The sequence below is a fragment of the Pangasianodon hypophthalmus genome, chromosome 3 (genome assembly GCF_027358585.1).
Source record: "Pangasianodon hypophthalmus isolate fPanHyp1 chromosome 3, fPanHyp1.pri, whole genome shotgun sequence".
NCBI classification, from domain to species: Eukaryota; Metazoa; Chordata; class Actinopteri; order Siluriformes; family Pangasiidae; genus Pangasianodon; species Pangasianodon hypophthalmus.
The window spans coordinates 28,811,818-28,830,699 of record NC_069712.1 but is presented as its reverse complement, the minus strand read 5'-3'; the positions used below and the strand labels follow the sequence as shown (position 1 = coordinate 28,830,699).

The following is an 18,882-nucleotide window of genomic DNA, read 5'->3' as shown; positions in this document are numbered from 1 at the left end:
TGAGGGGGAGTAACCTTAACCAGAAAACCCAGAGGTAGAAATAGCAGCATTGTCAGCATGGTGTGTGAATTCTGGCTCTGACAGTTCCTCAACCTCAGCTACATCACTCCAGTTCATAACTGGTCTCAGCTAGAGACATGCACAGCTATTATTTTTGTTTGCATCCACCAACATACTTTCTAACAAATTTTGTTGGTTCCCAAAATATAAACAAACTAGCAGCCTAATTTAAATCAACATCATCTGGCCTAGACCAGAGCCTTACTAAAGAACATAGTCTTTGTCCTGTGATCTTCATACCTGTCCACTCACGAGCGCCGGCATAAATGTAAAAACCTCCTGCTTATGTGACTTTTTTTGTTGTACCCCACAGGATCCCACTCTCTGCCACGTGAACCTTCCTGGCAACCTTTCCTCCTATCTGTATTTGTATCCATTTACAACACATTCAAAATAATGTTCATTCAAAATAACGTATTCGGTTACATTCCCAGTGTGTCGGCACAGAACTGTACTGTTGTTTTCAATCTCAGCTGCTCCTCCACCTGCACATGAAGTCCATAAACTTACACCACATTGTGAAAATGGTTTAATATAATAACTGTGCACATCAGTCGTACTCATTCAATAATAGACATTCAAGTACATAACTTCTCAATGTAGTTTTTCTTACACCCATAGTTGCTTTATAATTATAAAAAAAAAAAAAAAAAAGAATAAGAAGAGGGTATTTCAGAGGTAAAGTACACTATAATGCTGAGTGCTGGGGTTTGGCTTTTCCGTATGCATCCTTTAAAACAGACTTTAAAAGTACATGTTTTGATACGTAAGAAGCCAGAGAGCTGTTTCAGTGCATGTCGACAACACGTGCAAAACATCCCACAATCCCCTCAGCCCTTAGAGTAGAACTCCAGCATTTTCACTTAATCTATATCCAACACATCTGAAGCATATGCCAAAGGAAAAGAACAGACATGTTTTCCTGTACTAAGAAAAGAACTGAAACCTGTTTACACGAAAGTCCAACCTTGATCCAGTAGTTACTGAATCAATAAGCGTTTAAAATATGCAACTATACTGTATAACCCAAGTTCAATACTACTACGCGCTGCAGCAGTGAAGGATGAGAGTGTTCTTACATAGTTTCTTAACTGTTCAACTGTGGAGCGAAACAGAAAAATGCCATTCTGGTTACAGATTCATCCCTCTGGAAAAGTCTCAGAGGAGGAATTATACCGATTTGGGTCTTACATTATGAGCAACTTGATAATCACCATTATAATTCATTCATTCGTCTTCAGTATCCTCTGTATCCTGGTCAGGGTTGCAGTGGACCCAGTGGCCATCCCAAAAACACTGACTGTCAGCCAGGAATACACTCTGGGTGGGACAGCAGTGCATCACAGTACACCATGCACCCACATTTACAGTTGCCAATCCACCTATCGGCATGTTTTTTAGGAGGTGGGAGGAAACCGGAGGAAACCCACATGAACACGGGGAGAATGTGCAAAACTCTACACGGACATGAACTTGAGTTCGGGATCATACCAGGGACCCTGCAGCTGCGTCAATCTAACATGAACATTGTCAAACACAAATACATTTTGCATACACAATAACCTTTACACTTGAATTAGAAGCGATTTTTTTTTAAATAGATGGGGGTTTTTGCTCTTTTCTCAGTATTGGTAAACGTGTTGAAATTCTTGCCTGTGATATTTGCACATATGCTGCAGATGGGGCAGACTCTATGAGTCAGCTGAGAAGGGGCTAATGTGTAGAGGCTGGAGACACTCTTTTTCACACATGCGCGCACACACACACACACACACACACACACACACACACACACACACACTGCAGCAGTTACCTCATGCAGCAGCCCTGGCCAATACAGCATGTGCACGATTTATTACATGCCATCTTAAGTTCAATTCTTAATTTAGTTGGCTGCAGACTAAGCTCCACTGTCTTTCTCTCTCTCTCTCTCTCTCTCTTGCTCTTTTCACCTCTCTCACCTCCCTCTCTCTCTATACCCTGCTACTGCTGTTTAGGCATGGCGAAGTCCCACGCCGTGTCCTGCGCGCACTTCCACATAGCACGCACCAGGCGGGTGAAGCCCATGTCCTTGGGCTTCTCAAGCCCCCGCATCAGCCTCTGCTTCATGATGGATATGAACTCCTTGTTGCTCAGCTCGCCGTTACCTGAGACAGAGATGCTGTCAATTACTGCACTTTAGTTTCATTCTATATTCCATTTCTGGAGAGAAGCAAGCACACACTTACCGTCGCAATCGAATAAGGCGAACACCACGTCGCACACGTGGTCTGACAGCTCCACCTTGGCTACAGTGCGAGCCACTTGCTTCATGGTGGCTAGAGAGAGGGCAAGAGGAACAATAATATTAGCACACAGGAGTCCGCCATGTTTGCCTGCAGTCACAAATTTATACTAGCAATGTCTCATGAAGCAAAGATCTGGCAAAGCAGATTGTAGTGAGATACTGAGTTTGTGTCTTTAACGATTCTCTAGCTCAATCAATAGAAGATACTTTCTCCCGGATGAGGAGTTTCATCAGACTAAGATGGAAGGAGTAAGGGAGAAAATAGATGAAAAAAGGTGTGAAAATAGGTAGTAGGGTCATCAAGAATCAGAAAACAGGAACTGAGGACATCAGAGAGGGACAGAATAACAATCAACTGCCACAAAGCAGCCTCTGGGTCGCAGCTGAGCAAAAATAAAGAAAAAAAAAATAACAAAGACCATGACACAGTCTTTAGTCTCCATAAGAACCATTGATTTGCTTTGTTCTCCAATGATGAGCGCAGGAGACAAGAGACAATGAGATATGAGAGATGGAGGCCGGGTTATGATTTCTGCGCCAAGACGAATCAATTTCTACATTATCAGTTCTGCATGGCACTGAGCAGAAAATGTAATTCTCTTTCAGTCCAGAATAGAGTGGCAAAGGGAGATGCAGTGAGAGAAAGAGGGTGGATGAGTGGGAGAGAGAGAGTGAAAGGCATTAAATGAGGGAAAAAAAATGAGGGGGAGTGTGAATTAGAGAAAGACAAGATGCCGGCATAATGGCATGAACCTCCCATGTTGAAAGTGTAGACTTTGTCTGTGTGTTTCCTGGCTGGGTCTCTAATGTGCAATCAGCCTTTGACGTTTGCTAAATTTAACCTGCAATCAAAAGTGGCCCAAATCCAAATTTCTGGACTGGTGTCAGATATCGGCCATGTTAAAACGATTTTTAAAAATTGGGCTTGTAGTGAGAACATAGTGCTTGTGTTCTGTTTAGGTTTAGTCTGGCATGTCCAGCATTGTGCGCAGTTTATTCTGTTTGTTTTTGTTTTATCAACAATTTCTGAAGCGCTATGGAGGCAGACTGTTATATAACACTATCATAATTAATCACAGAAATATAAAATAACTATACAAAAATAACTACAGGTGATCCTGAGAATCTTGCTTAATATTTACTAGGCACCTTAATGTGAGACAACGTAGAAGACAAAGCAGGAGGCATCAGTAATAATAGTAATGCACATCTTCATATAAACAGTTGAAGATTGACAAAAATGTTGCTTGGTCATTCACCAATCTTCAGCTGTCCAGTTTTGGTGAGTCCTGTTCTGTGAAACTTGGGTGGAACCTGATGTGGTCTTCTGCTGTTGTAGTCCGTCCGTCTCAAGGGTCGATATGATGTGTGTTCTGAGATGTTTTTCTGCTCACCACGGTTGTAAAGAGTGGTTACTTGAGTTTCCATAGCCTTCCTGTCAGCTCGAACCAGTCTTACCATTTTCCTTGGATCTCTCTCATTAACAAAACATTTCTGCCCACAGAACTCCGTCTGACTGGACGTTTTTTTGTTTTTTGTTTTGTACCATTCTGTGTAAACTCCAGAGACTGTGGTGTGTGAAAATCCCAGGAGAGGAGCAGTTTCTACAATATTCAAACCAGCCCATCTGGCACCAACAACCATGCCATGGTCAGTCAGAGAGATCACATTGTTCCCTTTCTGATGTTTTATACGAACGTTAACTTTAAGCGCTTGACCTGTATTTTTATGATTTTATGCATTGTGCTGCCGCCACATAATTGGCTGAAAGCAGGGGTACAGGTATTCATTTTAAAGGCTGGTGAGTGTATAAGCCAATGTCAGTCAATTAGTCAATTTGCATATTAATACAAAAATGGTTAAAGGGATAATGGATAGATTTTTAAAATAATTATAATTAAAAACAAAAGAAAGGCACAATCCTGAACAAATATTTGAATAATATACATTTATGAACGATCTGAATAATAATATGTGAATAGCTGATCATTAAAATAGTGCTAAGACATGTGACACACTCAAGGGCCAGAATGAATAGCTCCAAACATCGTGAAAGCTTCAGAGGTTCAGCATTCATACACGGCCACGCTGCCATAGCTACAGCAGGCTGCCACCTGAATCACACACCTACACACCTCCACTATATTTAATTATGTCACATAGTGAGGGGCTGCAAATGCTTTAGAAAGCACAGAGAAGAGGAAGTGACATACAATATGAACAGCAGCAGATACAGTTCTCCAGATCAATAAAGGAACGGTAGATAAAGAGAGTGCAGTAATCTGCTCTGGATTCTGGGGGTTATGAGTGCTGAGTTTTAAGCAGAGACTGGAATGAACGGAAAAATACTTCCACCACTGCACTGTAAACTGTATCCTGATCAATTCTCATTTCTAACCCCGAAACACCAGTGCATGAGCCAATCACAACCACAAGCTTTTTCCTCTTACCTCTGATTGAAAATGAAATTGTTCTTAATTATAATGATATAAAATACAGAGACACACACTAACAGGGCAAAAATACAGAGCGAGACATGGACAGATAGAGACAGACAGAGAGAGACAGAAGGAGGAAAGTGATTATAAATCCAGAGCAGGTACAGTGAGCTACAAGCTGGCTGACAGTTTATCAGGCTGGCGGCCAGAACGAAGGTGAGAAGAGGGAGGAAATATGAGCATTGCCGGGGAAAAATGATGAAGTTGGTAGATGGCAGCTCCAAAAAAGTAAGACGTTTGCAATAAAAAAAGGTGTGTGTGTGTGTGTGTGTGTGAGTGTGTACCTTTATCTATAGAGGCACCTGCCATATGGTAGAAACTCAGTGCCGTGTCCACGTCATTCACGTTCTTCAGAAACGTGAAAAAATTCTCCACTTCTTCAAATGTGATACCCTAATTAATACAAAAGAAGCAAGGGAGAGGTGAAAGAATTATTGCTTTCTATCCAATGAAGCCTAAATAGAAGGCAATAAAGGTATACAGGCTGCTCATTTGTTTTACAATGTCAGGTTCTGTTTGTAAAAGAGTTGGACCTAAAGGAATAAAGGAGGTTAATTGATTGAGGATGTAAAACTAGGGAAGGAAGAAGCTATCACTCTTTTTAGCTAGCGGTGAAGCATGACTGATTTGTCTGATAGCCTGTAGCTGGATCATGAAAATGTCAGTGTTTAACGTCACACTAGCAAAAGCATGACACTTCAGGGTTCTCAGGGTTCCTGAGAAGTGGGTGGGTGAGCAGGATACGGCTAATTACCTGATTACAGTCATTAAGAGAAAAGAGACTGGCATAAAAGTGCTCTTTACCCAAAGCAGAAGATCTGAAATTGAGTTAGGCACATTTCCAATTCTTCAATACTCAATTCACCTCATTCTGAGTCATAAAAGGGCATATTTGATATCATTTTAATGCACTTCTCCCAGACAAAATAAATACATCAATCTTTTCCTAAGGTGGAATCACTTTTGACTGTGCTGGTGTGAAGAGCTTCCTGTAATCTACTGTTCTGACAAAAAATACCCGTCTTGTTTAACAGTGATATTAAATTCTTTGAATCAGAACTGCTTCACTATACAGCACAAGGAAAAAATAACTTTGAAATAAACACTAAAACTATCCAAGAAAATGTCAATTAAAGGTAAACGAGAAACAAATGAAATAACTGACATTATACAAAAATATGAATTAACTCTTTGAACTAACTGTAACTCTTTGAAGGCATTTTAGATACAAGTTTTATTTTGTGAAAAGCCTGTGATGAGAAGACCCAGAAGATGTAGAAGCCAAATACAAGTATAAATCACTCGCTACAAGTACAAATACTGTTCTATGATATCTAAACTTGTGGATATAAAACACAAAATGATTACAAGCTGGCTCACAGTTACAAATGTGGAGCTTTCCATTGTCTGCCTATTAGCCAGCTAACGCCTCCACATCACTTAGTGCTTAATCACTCAGCAAGTCAATGAACCACAAAGTCCTGCCAAAGCAACTCATAAGCTCATCAACACAATCAAACCAGTGGATCTAGTCATGTCGTAACCTCATATCCATGAGCACTGGCTCATCAGTGAATTTGAATATTAGGCTGTTTTCCAGAGTGCATACAACAAAGAAATGGAAACGGACAAAAAAAAAAAAAAAAAAGGTACCTTGTACTCACCTTTTCACCTTTAAGCTCAGCTGCTTGAGAAAACATTACAGTCTTGACAATGAAAACTTGAAAGCCAATTTGGCGGTAAGCCGTGAGTCATGAGGCATATGGGTAATGATACGGAGAGGTATAGAGGGAGCATGTGAAGGAGAGAGAGGTGTACACATCCATTCAGTCATAGAGAAAAAAAAAAAGGTAATGTTGCATTTTACCCTGAATGAGCCGTTATGATTTCTTCCTCGCTCAAAAACCTTACCTGCGCATCTTTGAACATCTTCTTCAGGCCTTTTTGCATCTGTTTGAGTTTGCGTGACTGAACACCACTGTAGGCCAGCAGCATGCCCCCAAACTGCCTCTCTGTGATCCGGCCATCCACTGGGTCATTCCTCTCAAACTGCACACACACATACACATACACACACACACACACACAGGATAAGTAAGATTGAGGAGGTTAATCACATGCTTAGCTAACCCTTTTGCATGTCTGTTATATATTTTTGGTACTGGACAAAAAAGGCCTGCTGGTGCTTTTCCTTCTTTTGCACTCTCTTTCTCTCTCTGAAATCTCCACCCTATCTGTATGTAAATCTCCTTTGTGCTGCGTGATGAGGCATGAGTTAGCACAGTCATGCATCATCCAGACAGCAAAGCAACACTGGGACTGGTCTGTTCGTACATACTGTATGCTTAAAAAGCATTCAAATCACACACATGCAGCTCGCCTATCTTCAAGCATGTCAAGTACCATTAATCAAGGCACAGCACAGAACTAAAAAAAAAATATCTATACAGTCCAGAGATGAATAGGAATGTGTGACACTGAGTATACAGTATGACTCTGTGTGCTTTATTTCTTTGAATACACAATAAACATAATGGTTTTGGGTTGCATTACCTAAACTAACTACTTTTCTATCTAATCTTAGCTACTTATTTTAACAGTAATGCATTCTGGCTTTATGACTTTCAAACTGTTTAAGAAACTGCATACTGCTCTCCTTTCTTTCCCACTGTTAGACATCCAGACATACAGAATAGCTCCATCTGGCACGGTGTAAGACGTGAACTTAAATGAACATAAACTTGGGATTTATGAGGCTAATCTTCATAAATCTAAAACTTATTCTGAGCAGTGTATTAAAAATTCAGCCCAACAACTTATCTCTGAAGTGAGAAAAAACCTCAACCCAAATCAAGTCGCATATCACCACGCTCACAAATCCTCACAAGTCCTGTGACTTGAGTCACTTTCCACAGCACCAGAGATAAGCAGCCAGAGCTCTTTCTCTCTCTCTCTCTCTCTCTCTCTCTCTCTCTCCCCCTCTCCCTCTGAGCCTAAACTCAATCCCCTTAAGTGAAAATGTCCATCAAATGGACACCGGCGCCAGAAAGAGGCCAAAGACAGGAAACGGAAGTAACGGGTGGGAGACAGTGGAAATGTCTGCATCAAAACAGACTGGACAGCAAGTTAAAGTAAAGTTAGACCTGCCGCTTCAGCACATCTGTTAAAGGAGTGAAAGAGAGAGAAACAGCTCTTAGTGACAGAGCCAACCTGAAGCTATGACACTTGCTGACTTGGTGCTTCCATCACACAGACAATCTCTCAGTCTGTCTTTTCTGCTTAACCTTTTCTGCTTTATTTCTTTGTCCATTGCCCTCTCTCCATCCATCTCTTCTCTTTCCACAGTGGCAAGCTTAACAAAATAGTTCAATTTATAATACATCAGAGAGGCATTATTTTTTCCCCCATCATCAATATTTGAAATTCACTAAACAATATCACCAACAATGAGCATGCCACTTCAAGTCCTCTTAATTTCTGGAATTGCTCTCAGATTGCTGTACCTCAAGCTTGAGAACATCGTGCTGCAGTTTCCTCTGGAATTCCAGGAAGCTGCCGATGGTGAGTTTGCCCTTTAGGTCGGCCCCGAAGAAGTAGGTGGTGAGAGCCGAGCTGCAGCCAGCTGTCCTCAGAGTGTTGCCTGTGGTGGAGCGATCCCTGTGCCTCATTCCCATGCTGGTCTGAGAACGGATTATACTCTGCACCTGTGACACACACAGAAAAAAGAAATATTTTCAGCTGGTGCTGTGTTGCAATATCACAAAATACAGGACCTGGTTTCAAATCTTAGGATTCCCTATAGTAGGAGACGAAAGCAATAACGACTCCGCTCTCACCGGTAAACCGAAATCCTATCAGAATGACTCAACATAAACCGTTAGATTTCACATTCAGCGCTAAGAAAATGTTAAATAAGGTCCAATTCACACTTCAACAGCTTGAGTAGAAGAATACAGGGCTTTGAGTGGAGCCACATGGGCTGTCTGATCATGAGCTGACATGAGCACTTTGGGAACACTGCTGTGGTCTGTCTAGCTCTGATTAATGCTCTATATCCTTTCGCTCAGCAGCTGAGACAAAAATGTGAATATTTGCTCAGTAACTGGCTAGCATCATTCATTAAAATCAGTCAGACTGAATCTGAGTTTTATCATACACAGCATGTGATTTATCAAGTTATTCTCTTGTTTGATGATGTGCATATATTTAGAACTGCTCCTGACCATGCTTATGTAGAAACCTCTAATGGAAGGAAAGTGTAATAGAGGGGAAACTGCTCCCACTTACAGTCTTGTCATAATTTACGGTGTAACTGCAGACTGTGGTGCTCACAACAAGGTACAGACAGGTGACAGACAAAATATAAAGTAAAATAATCTAAAAGGCACAGCTAAAGATTGAATGGGATGATGCAGATAAATGGCTGACCTCACTATTGCTTGAATTTTTCCCTCAGGAAGCGCTTTGCTGAGAGGGATGAGTGGCTCATTAGTGGATTCCGTTTGCCCAGTGCAATTTTGGTTAATCCCTGCCAGCAGCTCGTCCCACAACCAACCGCAGCAGTAGCATCGGCAGATGCACTCAAGTGCATGCTCTACTTTAGGGTTTTTAGCCACAGGAACATTTCAAAATGAGAAATTGGAGATGATTCTGGCATTTCCCATTCAACTATGAGCCGAATAATGACACATCTTACCTGCATTCATATCGCTCACGTCGCAACACATTACTTTTACAAATACGGCAGAGGAAAAGATAACAATGAGAGATTTTCCCACCACTGCAGCTTTTCCAAATGTAATTGGAGATTGCACACATGTAGCCATAAAATCACTATTAAAGGCAAGTTGTTTACCATATGTGGCAAATTGGGGGAGTTTCTTTATGTAAATGTATGTAGTAATACATGAGTAGAGCAATTTACGATGTGTGGGATTTATCAATGTTCAAAATGTACACAGCCAATTTTCTAGAGCGTACTGGCTGTTCTGACACACAGAATTAAAGCACACTCTGATAAATGAGATCCCTGGATATCACGGGCCACGGTTTAAGCGCATACCAGATTATATTTTTAATTACTAGAATTCATACAGAATGTTAATCTGATTTATATAGCAGCAGTTCTGCTCAGTTAACTCTCAGAATTCCAAGTACAGCCCCGAGCATGTCTGCTCATGTGTAACGCAACCATTAAGAGGGCACATTTGAAAAAAAAAAAAAAGCTTTGTGAAATGTCAGGCTCTTTTCTATCTGCTTCTCTGCAGTAGTGAATGGTCTAAAAATATTTTTTTTTAAATAAATTTTAACAGCTCATGATGCCAATCTACACGGATGAGTGTGTTTAAGATCTCTGGTTTAAGAAAGAATGGAATATCTTCAAAGCTCACTGATGCAGTGTTATTTGTGTGTGTGTGTTCCTACCTGCTCAAACTCCTCCAGGTCCACCTCACCATCCCCATTTAAGTCAAACATCTTGAAGGCGATCTCAAAGTTTCTCTGAGGCGCTAGAAGAAAGAAACGCAGAGTAATAACTGTTTATCTCTGTACTAATAATGAACGAATGCATTGCTAATAATGAAATAAAAGCTAGCCTGAATTTGTTAGCATTATGCAAAATTGAGCAGATTATATAAAACCCTGCAGCTTTTATCTTTTGTTAGCCATGTTAACAGTTTAGTGTGCACAATAAAGGAACAGACTGAAATGAATTTCGGATCATTACTTTGATGGTTACTAGCGATCCTGCTCAGCTGCAGCTGTTGGAGTGCAGCAAAACAACTAATGCAACACATCTGTCACTGAAATGACACACACACTTGCCTCTATTTCCAATTTCCACCTGTCAGTCTTACTGCTCACTGCACTTCAAATGAGTAGGTTAGTCAGTGTCCCACTGTCTAATACCACATTTTTAAAAGTCACCATAAAATGGCCTGAGAGCTGCGATTTGATTCCGTATGTTGACGATTTGAAACAGGAAGTCAGCTTGACACTGTGCTGAAGTGCTTGACTGATTTACTATAATAATGATTACTAGATATATATTATATCCATAACAATAAGGGACAGGTACAAAAAGCTCTGAAATGTCAGTTTTGATTTCAGAGGGACTTTAAGTGAACTGTGTCTTAATTAGAGTTAACCCAAGTTTGACTGCCATCTTGTTGAAAACAGCATGCTGTTGTTTTATTCCTTCGAGCAGCGATTGTAGGACAGAAGTGAGTAAGTGGGATCAGATGGAAGGACACTAGACACATATGTCACATCCAGAGGGAATTCTGTATCTGTTATGAGAAGCAGATGTTTTTACAACAACATGATTCTCCTTTGTCATGTTCCCTTGGCAACTCCTTCAGAATGAGCAAATCCCAGATGATTAAAGAGACAGAACAAAAACACACACTCACTGGAGAGAACGGTGGTGAGGAATATGTAGTCGGAGAAGGAGATGAGGCCACACTCCCCGAGTGTATAGAAGATGCTGTCCTCATCTGCAAACTTCTCCCGCTCTTGAGAAATCTTCTGTTGATCCCAGAGAGAAAGAGGGATAGAGTGTTATCTGCACAGCTGCATTTGGTTACAATGCATAACAGCTTACTGCAGTATGAGCTCTACGGGCATTAGAACGGCACACACACACTAGCATGCTAATACACACAGTACACGACATCCACCAACCATGCAAGTGCAGCATACTCATTCAGGCAGACACGGCAGAGGGAAGAGGGAACATGAAGAGAACATATTATTATTATCATCATCACGGTGGCACATAAATCAGTGTACAACAGTCTAATGTGAAACACTACCACAGTATCATACACATATACTCAAACAAAAGACTACACAGAAGTCACAGAGACACAGTGAAGTGGTCTGTTCTGCATTCATTTTCTCACAGAGTGACTGAATAACAACTTCCACACACAGACTGCAGTGTATCTGTCTCTCTCTCTCTCTCTCTCTCTCTCTCTCTCTCTCTCACACACCCGCACACACACACACAGCATGCCAGAGTTCAGTCTGTGTGTTACCTCCGTCTGCTGGAGATCCCATCAGAGTGTCAAGGAGGGAGAGAGAAGGGGTTAAAAAAAAAAAAAAAAAAAAACACAACAACCTCACCATTACTGACTTCATCAGGGACGACTACATCACACACACACGCTCATTCACTATAGGCTTGTGTGATGATTCTTATCAGATTGTAATTTAAGAATTTATTTAACTAGGGCAGATAAAGACATAAAAAAATAAAAAAATTGAACATCCTTTTGTTGTACATATAAACACTTATACCAAAGGTAGTTTTTTTGAACAGTCAAAATACAGCAAGCTTTTTTTATTCTATAACAGCACAACTTTTTAAACAAAACGTACAATCTGCAATATTCTGACAAAAATGAATGTATATATGCTATTTATCCTGTAGTCTACTCAGTGAAAAAATAAACACAGTCAACAAAAAACTTTGTTCAGCCTTACAGACTACACAGCTGCATTACTCAAATGCCCTCAATAAGCAACAGCCGACCTACATTTTACACTTCGGAGGAAAGATAGTCCTTGTTGTGCTGAACACTTTTTATAATGTGGTGCTGGTGAACTGTAAGCGCCATGTTAGATTTTACAGGAAACTAGCTCATTAGCCCCCCTGAACAGATAGGAATGTCGATGGCCTGTCAGTTTTTCCTGCGATTATGGTCACAACAGATGGGTTCAAAGTATTATGCATTTTTACTTTTCAAACAAACGAAAAGTGAAATTCCATGGAAAATTAACACACTTAAAGGAAAATTTGATATGCATATTAATTCTTTTAATTAACACATGATCTTCAATGGAGTCCAAATTTTATTTTATAACAAAATTCTTAGTTTTTTAAACTTCTCTCATCGACACGTTGGTCCACTTTAGCGGTTTCCTACACTACCCATAGTGCCATCTGACTACCTGCTGATAGCTGTGTCAGTGGGATTTAGCTCTCACTTCATCTCTACATAGAGAGCGATGCAGCATCGCTTTAACGCATTTGTCTGTCCAGCTCTCTCACCTCCTCATCTGTACACTTTGCTCAAACAGATCACCCTCGAAAGCTTCAACTTTTATGCTAATACCACCGTCAAGGCCAGCGCAAAGAAATACAGCATCAACTAACAAATTAGCTCCAGAATTGTTTCATGGTGGATTCCTTTAATATAATCAAATTTTTTAAAAAATATCAACGTCGCTGATCATGTAAGGACGACGACATTGTTATACTGGATAAACCTATTTCACAAATATTAGTTCTGCACTACACCTTTACTTTTCAGAGCCTACACACACGTATGCTAACGTCACTGTGGTATAAATATAGAGCTAGGAGATTTTCCTCCAAACATTTTTAAGAACACGACTGCTCTGCTCAGGGGAGTGATGGTGAAATAATTAAGTCTAAGTGCAAGGCTGAAGATGGTGCTTGTGTGAGTGTGTGTTTTGTGTTGAAATACCAGGAGAGCGCAAGTTATTTTTATTGCAGACAGGGAAGTCTGGGTAGTAGCTATCGCAGCAAAAACAACTGATTGGAGAGACTGTGAGTGTGTGTGTGTGTGTGTGTGTGTGTGTGTGTGTGTGTGCGCTCAAGGCACCACATGTCCCTGCTGTCACCTTCAGAGATCCTCAGAGAACATGCAGCACCTTTCGCAGCCAGGAACGCACAAACAACACTCAGCAGGCTACAAATTAACAGAAAAGAGGAACAAAGCTTGCGAACCAACACCCACACACACAAACCCACACACACAAAACTGCAAGACAGAAGGTGTTCAAAGCCTGTGAGGTGATCCTACTCCATCAGAAACTGTGCCTGCTCACACATGAGAGAGCAAGGGAAAAGCAAGGGAAGGGAGAGAAAGAGAAACTGACAGCTGGACTTGTATGTCTAATGACTGCTGCTCTGTTCAGCACCACATGGCCTGGAGTCTCCAAGCTGATACACATCACAAAGACTGTAGACGGCATTGAGGCACAGCTGAGATTACATGTACGGAGTCCTGAGACTCAGCAGAAACAGTAAGACAGCAACGCTGAGAAACAGCGGAGACAATATGAAGTCGAAACTGGAGACTGTATGGAGGCATTACTGAGACTTAGTAAAGAGAATATGAAGGATGTACCGAGACACAACTAAAGCCATAATAAGCGATGACTGAGATAAACCAACTCAAATGATTATTAAAATCCAGCCAAACAGTAAGAAGACAGCACTAAGACACAGCCGAAACTGCATGAAGACATCCCTGAGAAACAGCTGAGACAGTATAAAGAAAATACCGAGACACAGCCGAGACATGAAGACAACACTGAGAGACTGCTGAGAGAGTATAAAGAAAATACCGAGACACAGCCGAGACATGAAGACAACACTGAGAAACTGCTGAGAGAGTATAAAGAAAATACCGAGACACAGCCGAGACATGAAGACAACACTGAGAAACTGCTGAGAGAGTATAAAGAAAATACAGAGAGACACAGCCGAGATAGTATGAAGACAGCATGCAGACAATATGAAGACAACACTTAGGCACAGCTGAGACAGTATGAAGATAGCACTGAGACACAGCTGAGATGGTATGAAAACAGCACAGAGACACAGCTGAGACAGTATGAGGATAGCACTGAATCACAGCTGAGACAGTATAGACACAGCACTCAGACACAGCCGAGACAGTATAAAGATAGCACTGAGACACAGCTGAGACAGTATGAAAACAGCAGAGACACAGCTGAGACAGTATGAAGATAGCATTGAGACACAGCTGAGACAGTATGAAGACGGCAGAAACACAGCTGAGACACTATGAAGAAGGCACTGAGACACAGCTGAGACAGTATGAAGATAGCACTGAGACAAAGCTGAGACAGTATGAAGACGGCACAGAGACAGCTGACAGTATGAAGATAGCACTGAGACACAGCTGAGACAGTATGAAGAAGGCACTGAGACACAGCTGAGACAGTATGAAGACGGCACAGAGACAGCTGACAGTATGAAGATAGCACTGAGACACAGCTGAGACAGTATGAAGAAGGCACTGAGACACAGCTGAGACAGTATGAAGACGGCACAGAGACAGCTGACAGTATGAAGATAGCACTGAGACACAGCTGAGACAGTATGAAGAAGGCACTGAGACACAGCTGAGACAGTATGAAGATAGCACTGAGACACAGCTGAGACAGTATGAAGAAGGCACTGAAACACAGCTGAGACAGTATGAAGATAGCACTGAGACACAGCTGAGACAGTATGAAGAAGGCACTGAGACACAGCTGAGACAGTATGAAGACAGCACTGAGACAATATTGAGAGAGTTTGGAGTCTCTAACATGAGATGGCAGCATGGCAGCTCGTTCTAAAAGACTGTATATATATTTGTACAGTAACAAAGACTCGTGGCACATTTTTCATGACTGCCAGTAAAATAATGACAATGCTCAGATGCTGAAGATTACTGGAAGTAGCTACACACTAAAAAACATAACTGTGTTGACCTGCGCATAATCAAAGTCTATGAAAGTATATTGTATGCTGTGTATGGGCACTGAAGATGTTCTCTTGTAAAACACACCATGGTTGTTACCATGTTACCAGGTGTGGAGGGGGGGGGGGGCAGAAAAGTCCAAAAGGAGATGTGTATGGTAAAATGAAGACTGTCAAAAGCAGGGTGTGTGTTACGAAAAGCTGCGAGCTCTGGTAAAGAAAGTGATGTATTAAGAGTGAAGCACAGTGGAGGAGCAGCGTACTCTGGACTGAGGGAATGCTGGAGGGGGATTCCTGCTTCTCTCTCATTTCTTTCTTTTCATTGGCCTTGCTTCAGGGCTTCCTGCTGTTTGGGAAGTTGATATTGCTAGACATAAGGAGAAGCCCTTAGGCTGAGCACTGGCCCTTTGCTTACCGAGTACGAGTGTGAGTGCGAGTGCGAGTGCCCGTGTTTGTGAGCTGGGGAGAGGTTCCTGTGGATTCACTAGCAGTGCTATGAGCAGTGCTCACTTTATTAGTACTACTGATGGACAGATTCGTAACAGAGAATGACACAGTCTTGTGTACAAGTGTGATTAAATCAATCAATCAAGACCTGATATGTGCAACCATCAACATGTGTGTCTGGCTTCTCTCCCTGAACACTATAATTGTGTGCCAAAGTGGAAAAGCCTGGTGTACTTACTATGGGTTAAGAGACTAGAGCTGATGAGAGTATGAAGGATAACGAAAGAAAGAAAAAGAAAAAGTGATGGCCAGTGGAAGGTGCATTCCCCTTCGAGTCCTGGATCTTCTCCAGCTTCTTTCTCACAGGGACTTTTCCTCGGTCACTCTCACTTTGCCCATCACTGGGCTGGAAATGCATTTCTACAAAGCTGCTTTATGACAATGTCTGCATCCGTTAAAAAAAAATTGAATAACCAAGAAAGCAAGCAACAAGGCATGAAAAAAATAAAGAAAATAAAAAAAAGCAAAACAGAACAAAATAGGAGTCGTCCTGAGAAAGCATATAAGCCATGCACAGTGGCAAAAACCAATCAATATCTCACATCATTCATCAGGGATTTTAGAAAAGGTCCTCTTTTATTATCAAGGTCTCTCTCACACACACACACATACACACAACATACACACACACAGAGCTCGCTTTCTCAAATGTCATTTCATCCTTCATCTTAATGCCATCTGGCAACACATGAATTGCAAATGGTGTTTCTGTAAATCCTTAGTGTGTGCATGTGTCTTTGTGGGGAACCAAAATGAAAATATCTGACAGTTTTGACCTTGTGGAAACCTTTGGCTGGTCCCTATGAGGACAACTGCTTTTTTTTTTTTTTTTTAACAAAAACTGAAGTTTTTATTTTAAAAAAACGTAAAAGAGCCAAAATGTTTACTGAGGTTCTCACATGAATAGTAAGACAAACATGTGGATGTGCGTGTGTGTGTGTGCGCGTGTGTGTGTATGGCACCCCCATCTGTCATCAGAGGGCTCGTGCTGAGACTGAAAGCCCAAAATAAGGTCAACAAAATCAGCCACAAGCCATCACACCATTTTCCACTGGCAGCAGCTCTATTAGCATGCCACAGGCTCATCACTGCACCCCCTTGCCTGTCTACCTAGGTCACCTGACACTAGGCAGAGGACGTGACATCACAGTGCCCTACGACCACAAGGATGATGGACAGTGTAGCGCATTCTCTTTTCACAAAAACTACACTTCCAAAGCATGCTAAGAATGTGGTGTGATACGTTTTGTTTCCACACATCAGAGGAAAGAGTGAGCTTCCTGAGGTCAGGGCAGACTGTGGTGCCACAGAGCGCAGACAGGGGGCGCAACAGGCTTCTCTACTACCCACTCCCAGCTCACAGTGCCCGTCCTGCAGACATTCAGCAGGGCATGCACACGCAAAGAGAGAGATGATACAGTGATACAGGCAAAGACCTCTGGTTCAGAGAGAGAGAGAGAGAGAGAGAGAGAGAGAGAGAGAGAGAGAGAGAAGAGAGAGAGAGAGATAAAACAATTCAGAGTTGTCCGAGATGAGGTATAGGATTTCTCCAGCCTGAGGGAAGCCTACTCGCATCTAATGTTTAGAAAACTTGAACAGATCTACTGCCGGATTATTAAAATGCTGAATTATTCATGTGTGCACATACACCTTTACTCCCTCTCCTTCATATATATATATATATATATATATATATATATATATATATATATATATATATATATATATATACATACACACACCACACACACACAAAGCAAGACAGAATGTGTATGTGTATGCATGGTTAATAATTCAGATGCAATGGTCAGCTGCATTGTTCCACCACAGAGAGAGCTCGGCTATGCAAATGTCAGCTGTGTTTCAGGTGTAGGTGTGTGTGTGTGTGTGTGTGTGTGTGTGTCCACCATAACACCTGTACACATCTTGAATTGCTACCCTTTCCCTTTATGTTGTCTGTTTATTTTTGTGTGTTTGTGTACGTGTCCTACGCCTAAAACCAGAATCCACTACCAAGAATTGTTTACTGAAAGCAGCAGCAATGACGACGCAGTGAATACTATACTATCAGGTATTAATATCAGATAATGTGTAATAAGGGTGTATCTGTCAATTAAATAAAGACAAATTATTTGCATGAGACATGTTTGCATAAAAATGTAAATATTTGCTTTTTTTTTTTTTTAAGGTGCAGCTTGTAATGTTTAAAAGTCTTTCTAAACAAATAATTTAAAAGATACATTAGTACATTAGCAAACTTTGTTTCAGGCTTCCGTTTACATTTTCTTGGGTTGGTTTGAAGAAGAGCGAGCCTGGTCATTTTTTTTTTTCATTGTAATTACAGTTTAGAGAGGTCTGAAAAAATAAAACTGCTCCTTTAAACAATGTATTGTGAAATAATAAAAATCAACCAGAAAAAAAAGATTAGTTCTTGGTTTTGGTCTTTTGTTTGGGCCCCTACCTAAAACTGAAACTAGTAGTGAGAAAACTCAAGCACTGGCACTGTGGGATTCTGATCACAGCACATTTCCCCTCTCGATCTCCACACTGACACTCCAAGTTTCGCAAATCTGCATGAGATCATAAGAATTTGTTATGGAAAGTTGAGTCCCATCTATCTATGTCAGTCTGTCTATGTCAGGGAAAGATGCGCTATCAATAATTATTCCCTTCTCATTTCTGCTGAATCCAAAATTCTCACTTTCTGCTTGCCACCACGCTATATTCCAAAAGCAATGATTATTAATGAAATTTATATAGCTGTAATGCATTGCTTGGCTGCACTCCAGTGCAGTGTAATTGAGGACTATGGTTTAGCTGAAAGGCTTGCTCAGGCAAAGAGAGACCAGCATCTGTTGAAGCTCTGACAACTCTGAAGAGGAAAAACTAAAAGAGAGAGAGAGAGAGGCAGAAGGGAGTTTTTTTTTTTTTTTTTTTTTTTTAAGTGAAAAGGCTCTCAATTGCATATACACACACAAGCACACACACTCGTGCGCACGCTCATG

At 41.1% G+C, this 18,882-nt stretch overlaps 1 protein-coding gene across 2 annotated transcripts in view; it reads right to left on the bottom strand.

Moving 5' to 3' along the window:
* Nucleotides 1–1,816: 1,816 nt before the first annotated feature.
* Nucleotides 1,817–18,882, bottom strand: part of micu1 (mitochondrial calcium uptake 1) — a 38,109-nt gene continuing 21,043 nt past the window's right edge. For both annotated transcript variants that reach the window (XM_026939196.3, XM_026939199.3), the window contains 7 exons: nucleotides 11,256–11,370; nucleotides 10,270–10,352; nucleotides 8,349–8,549; nucleotides 6,757–6,894; nucleotides 5,130–5,238; nucleotides 2,289–2,378; nucleotides 1,817–2,207 (listed from right to left, as the gene is read on the bottom strand). In XM_026939196.3, coding sequence (XP_026794997.2) covers nucleotides 2,044–2,207; nucleotides 2,289–2,378; nucleotides 5,130–5,238; nucleotides 6,757–6,894; nucleotides 8,349–8,549; nucleotides 10,270–10,352; nucleotides 11,256–11,370 — 900 coding nt within the window. In that variant the 3' untranslated portion in view covers nucleotides 1,817–2,043. The remainder of the gene's footprint in view (nucleotides 2,208–2,288; nucleotides 2,379–5,129; nucleotides 5,239–6,756; nucleotides 6,895–8,348; nucleotides 8,550–10,269; nucleotides 10,353–11,255; nucleotides 11,371–18,882) is intronic.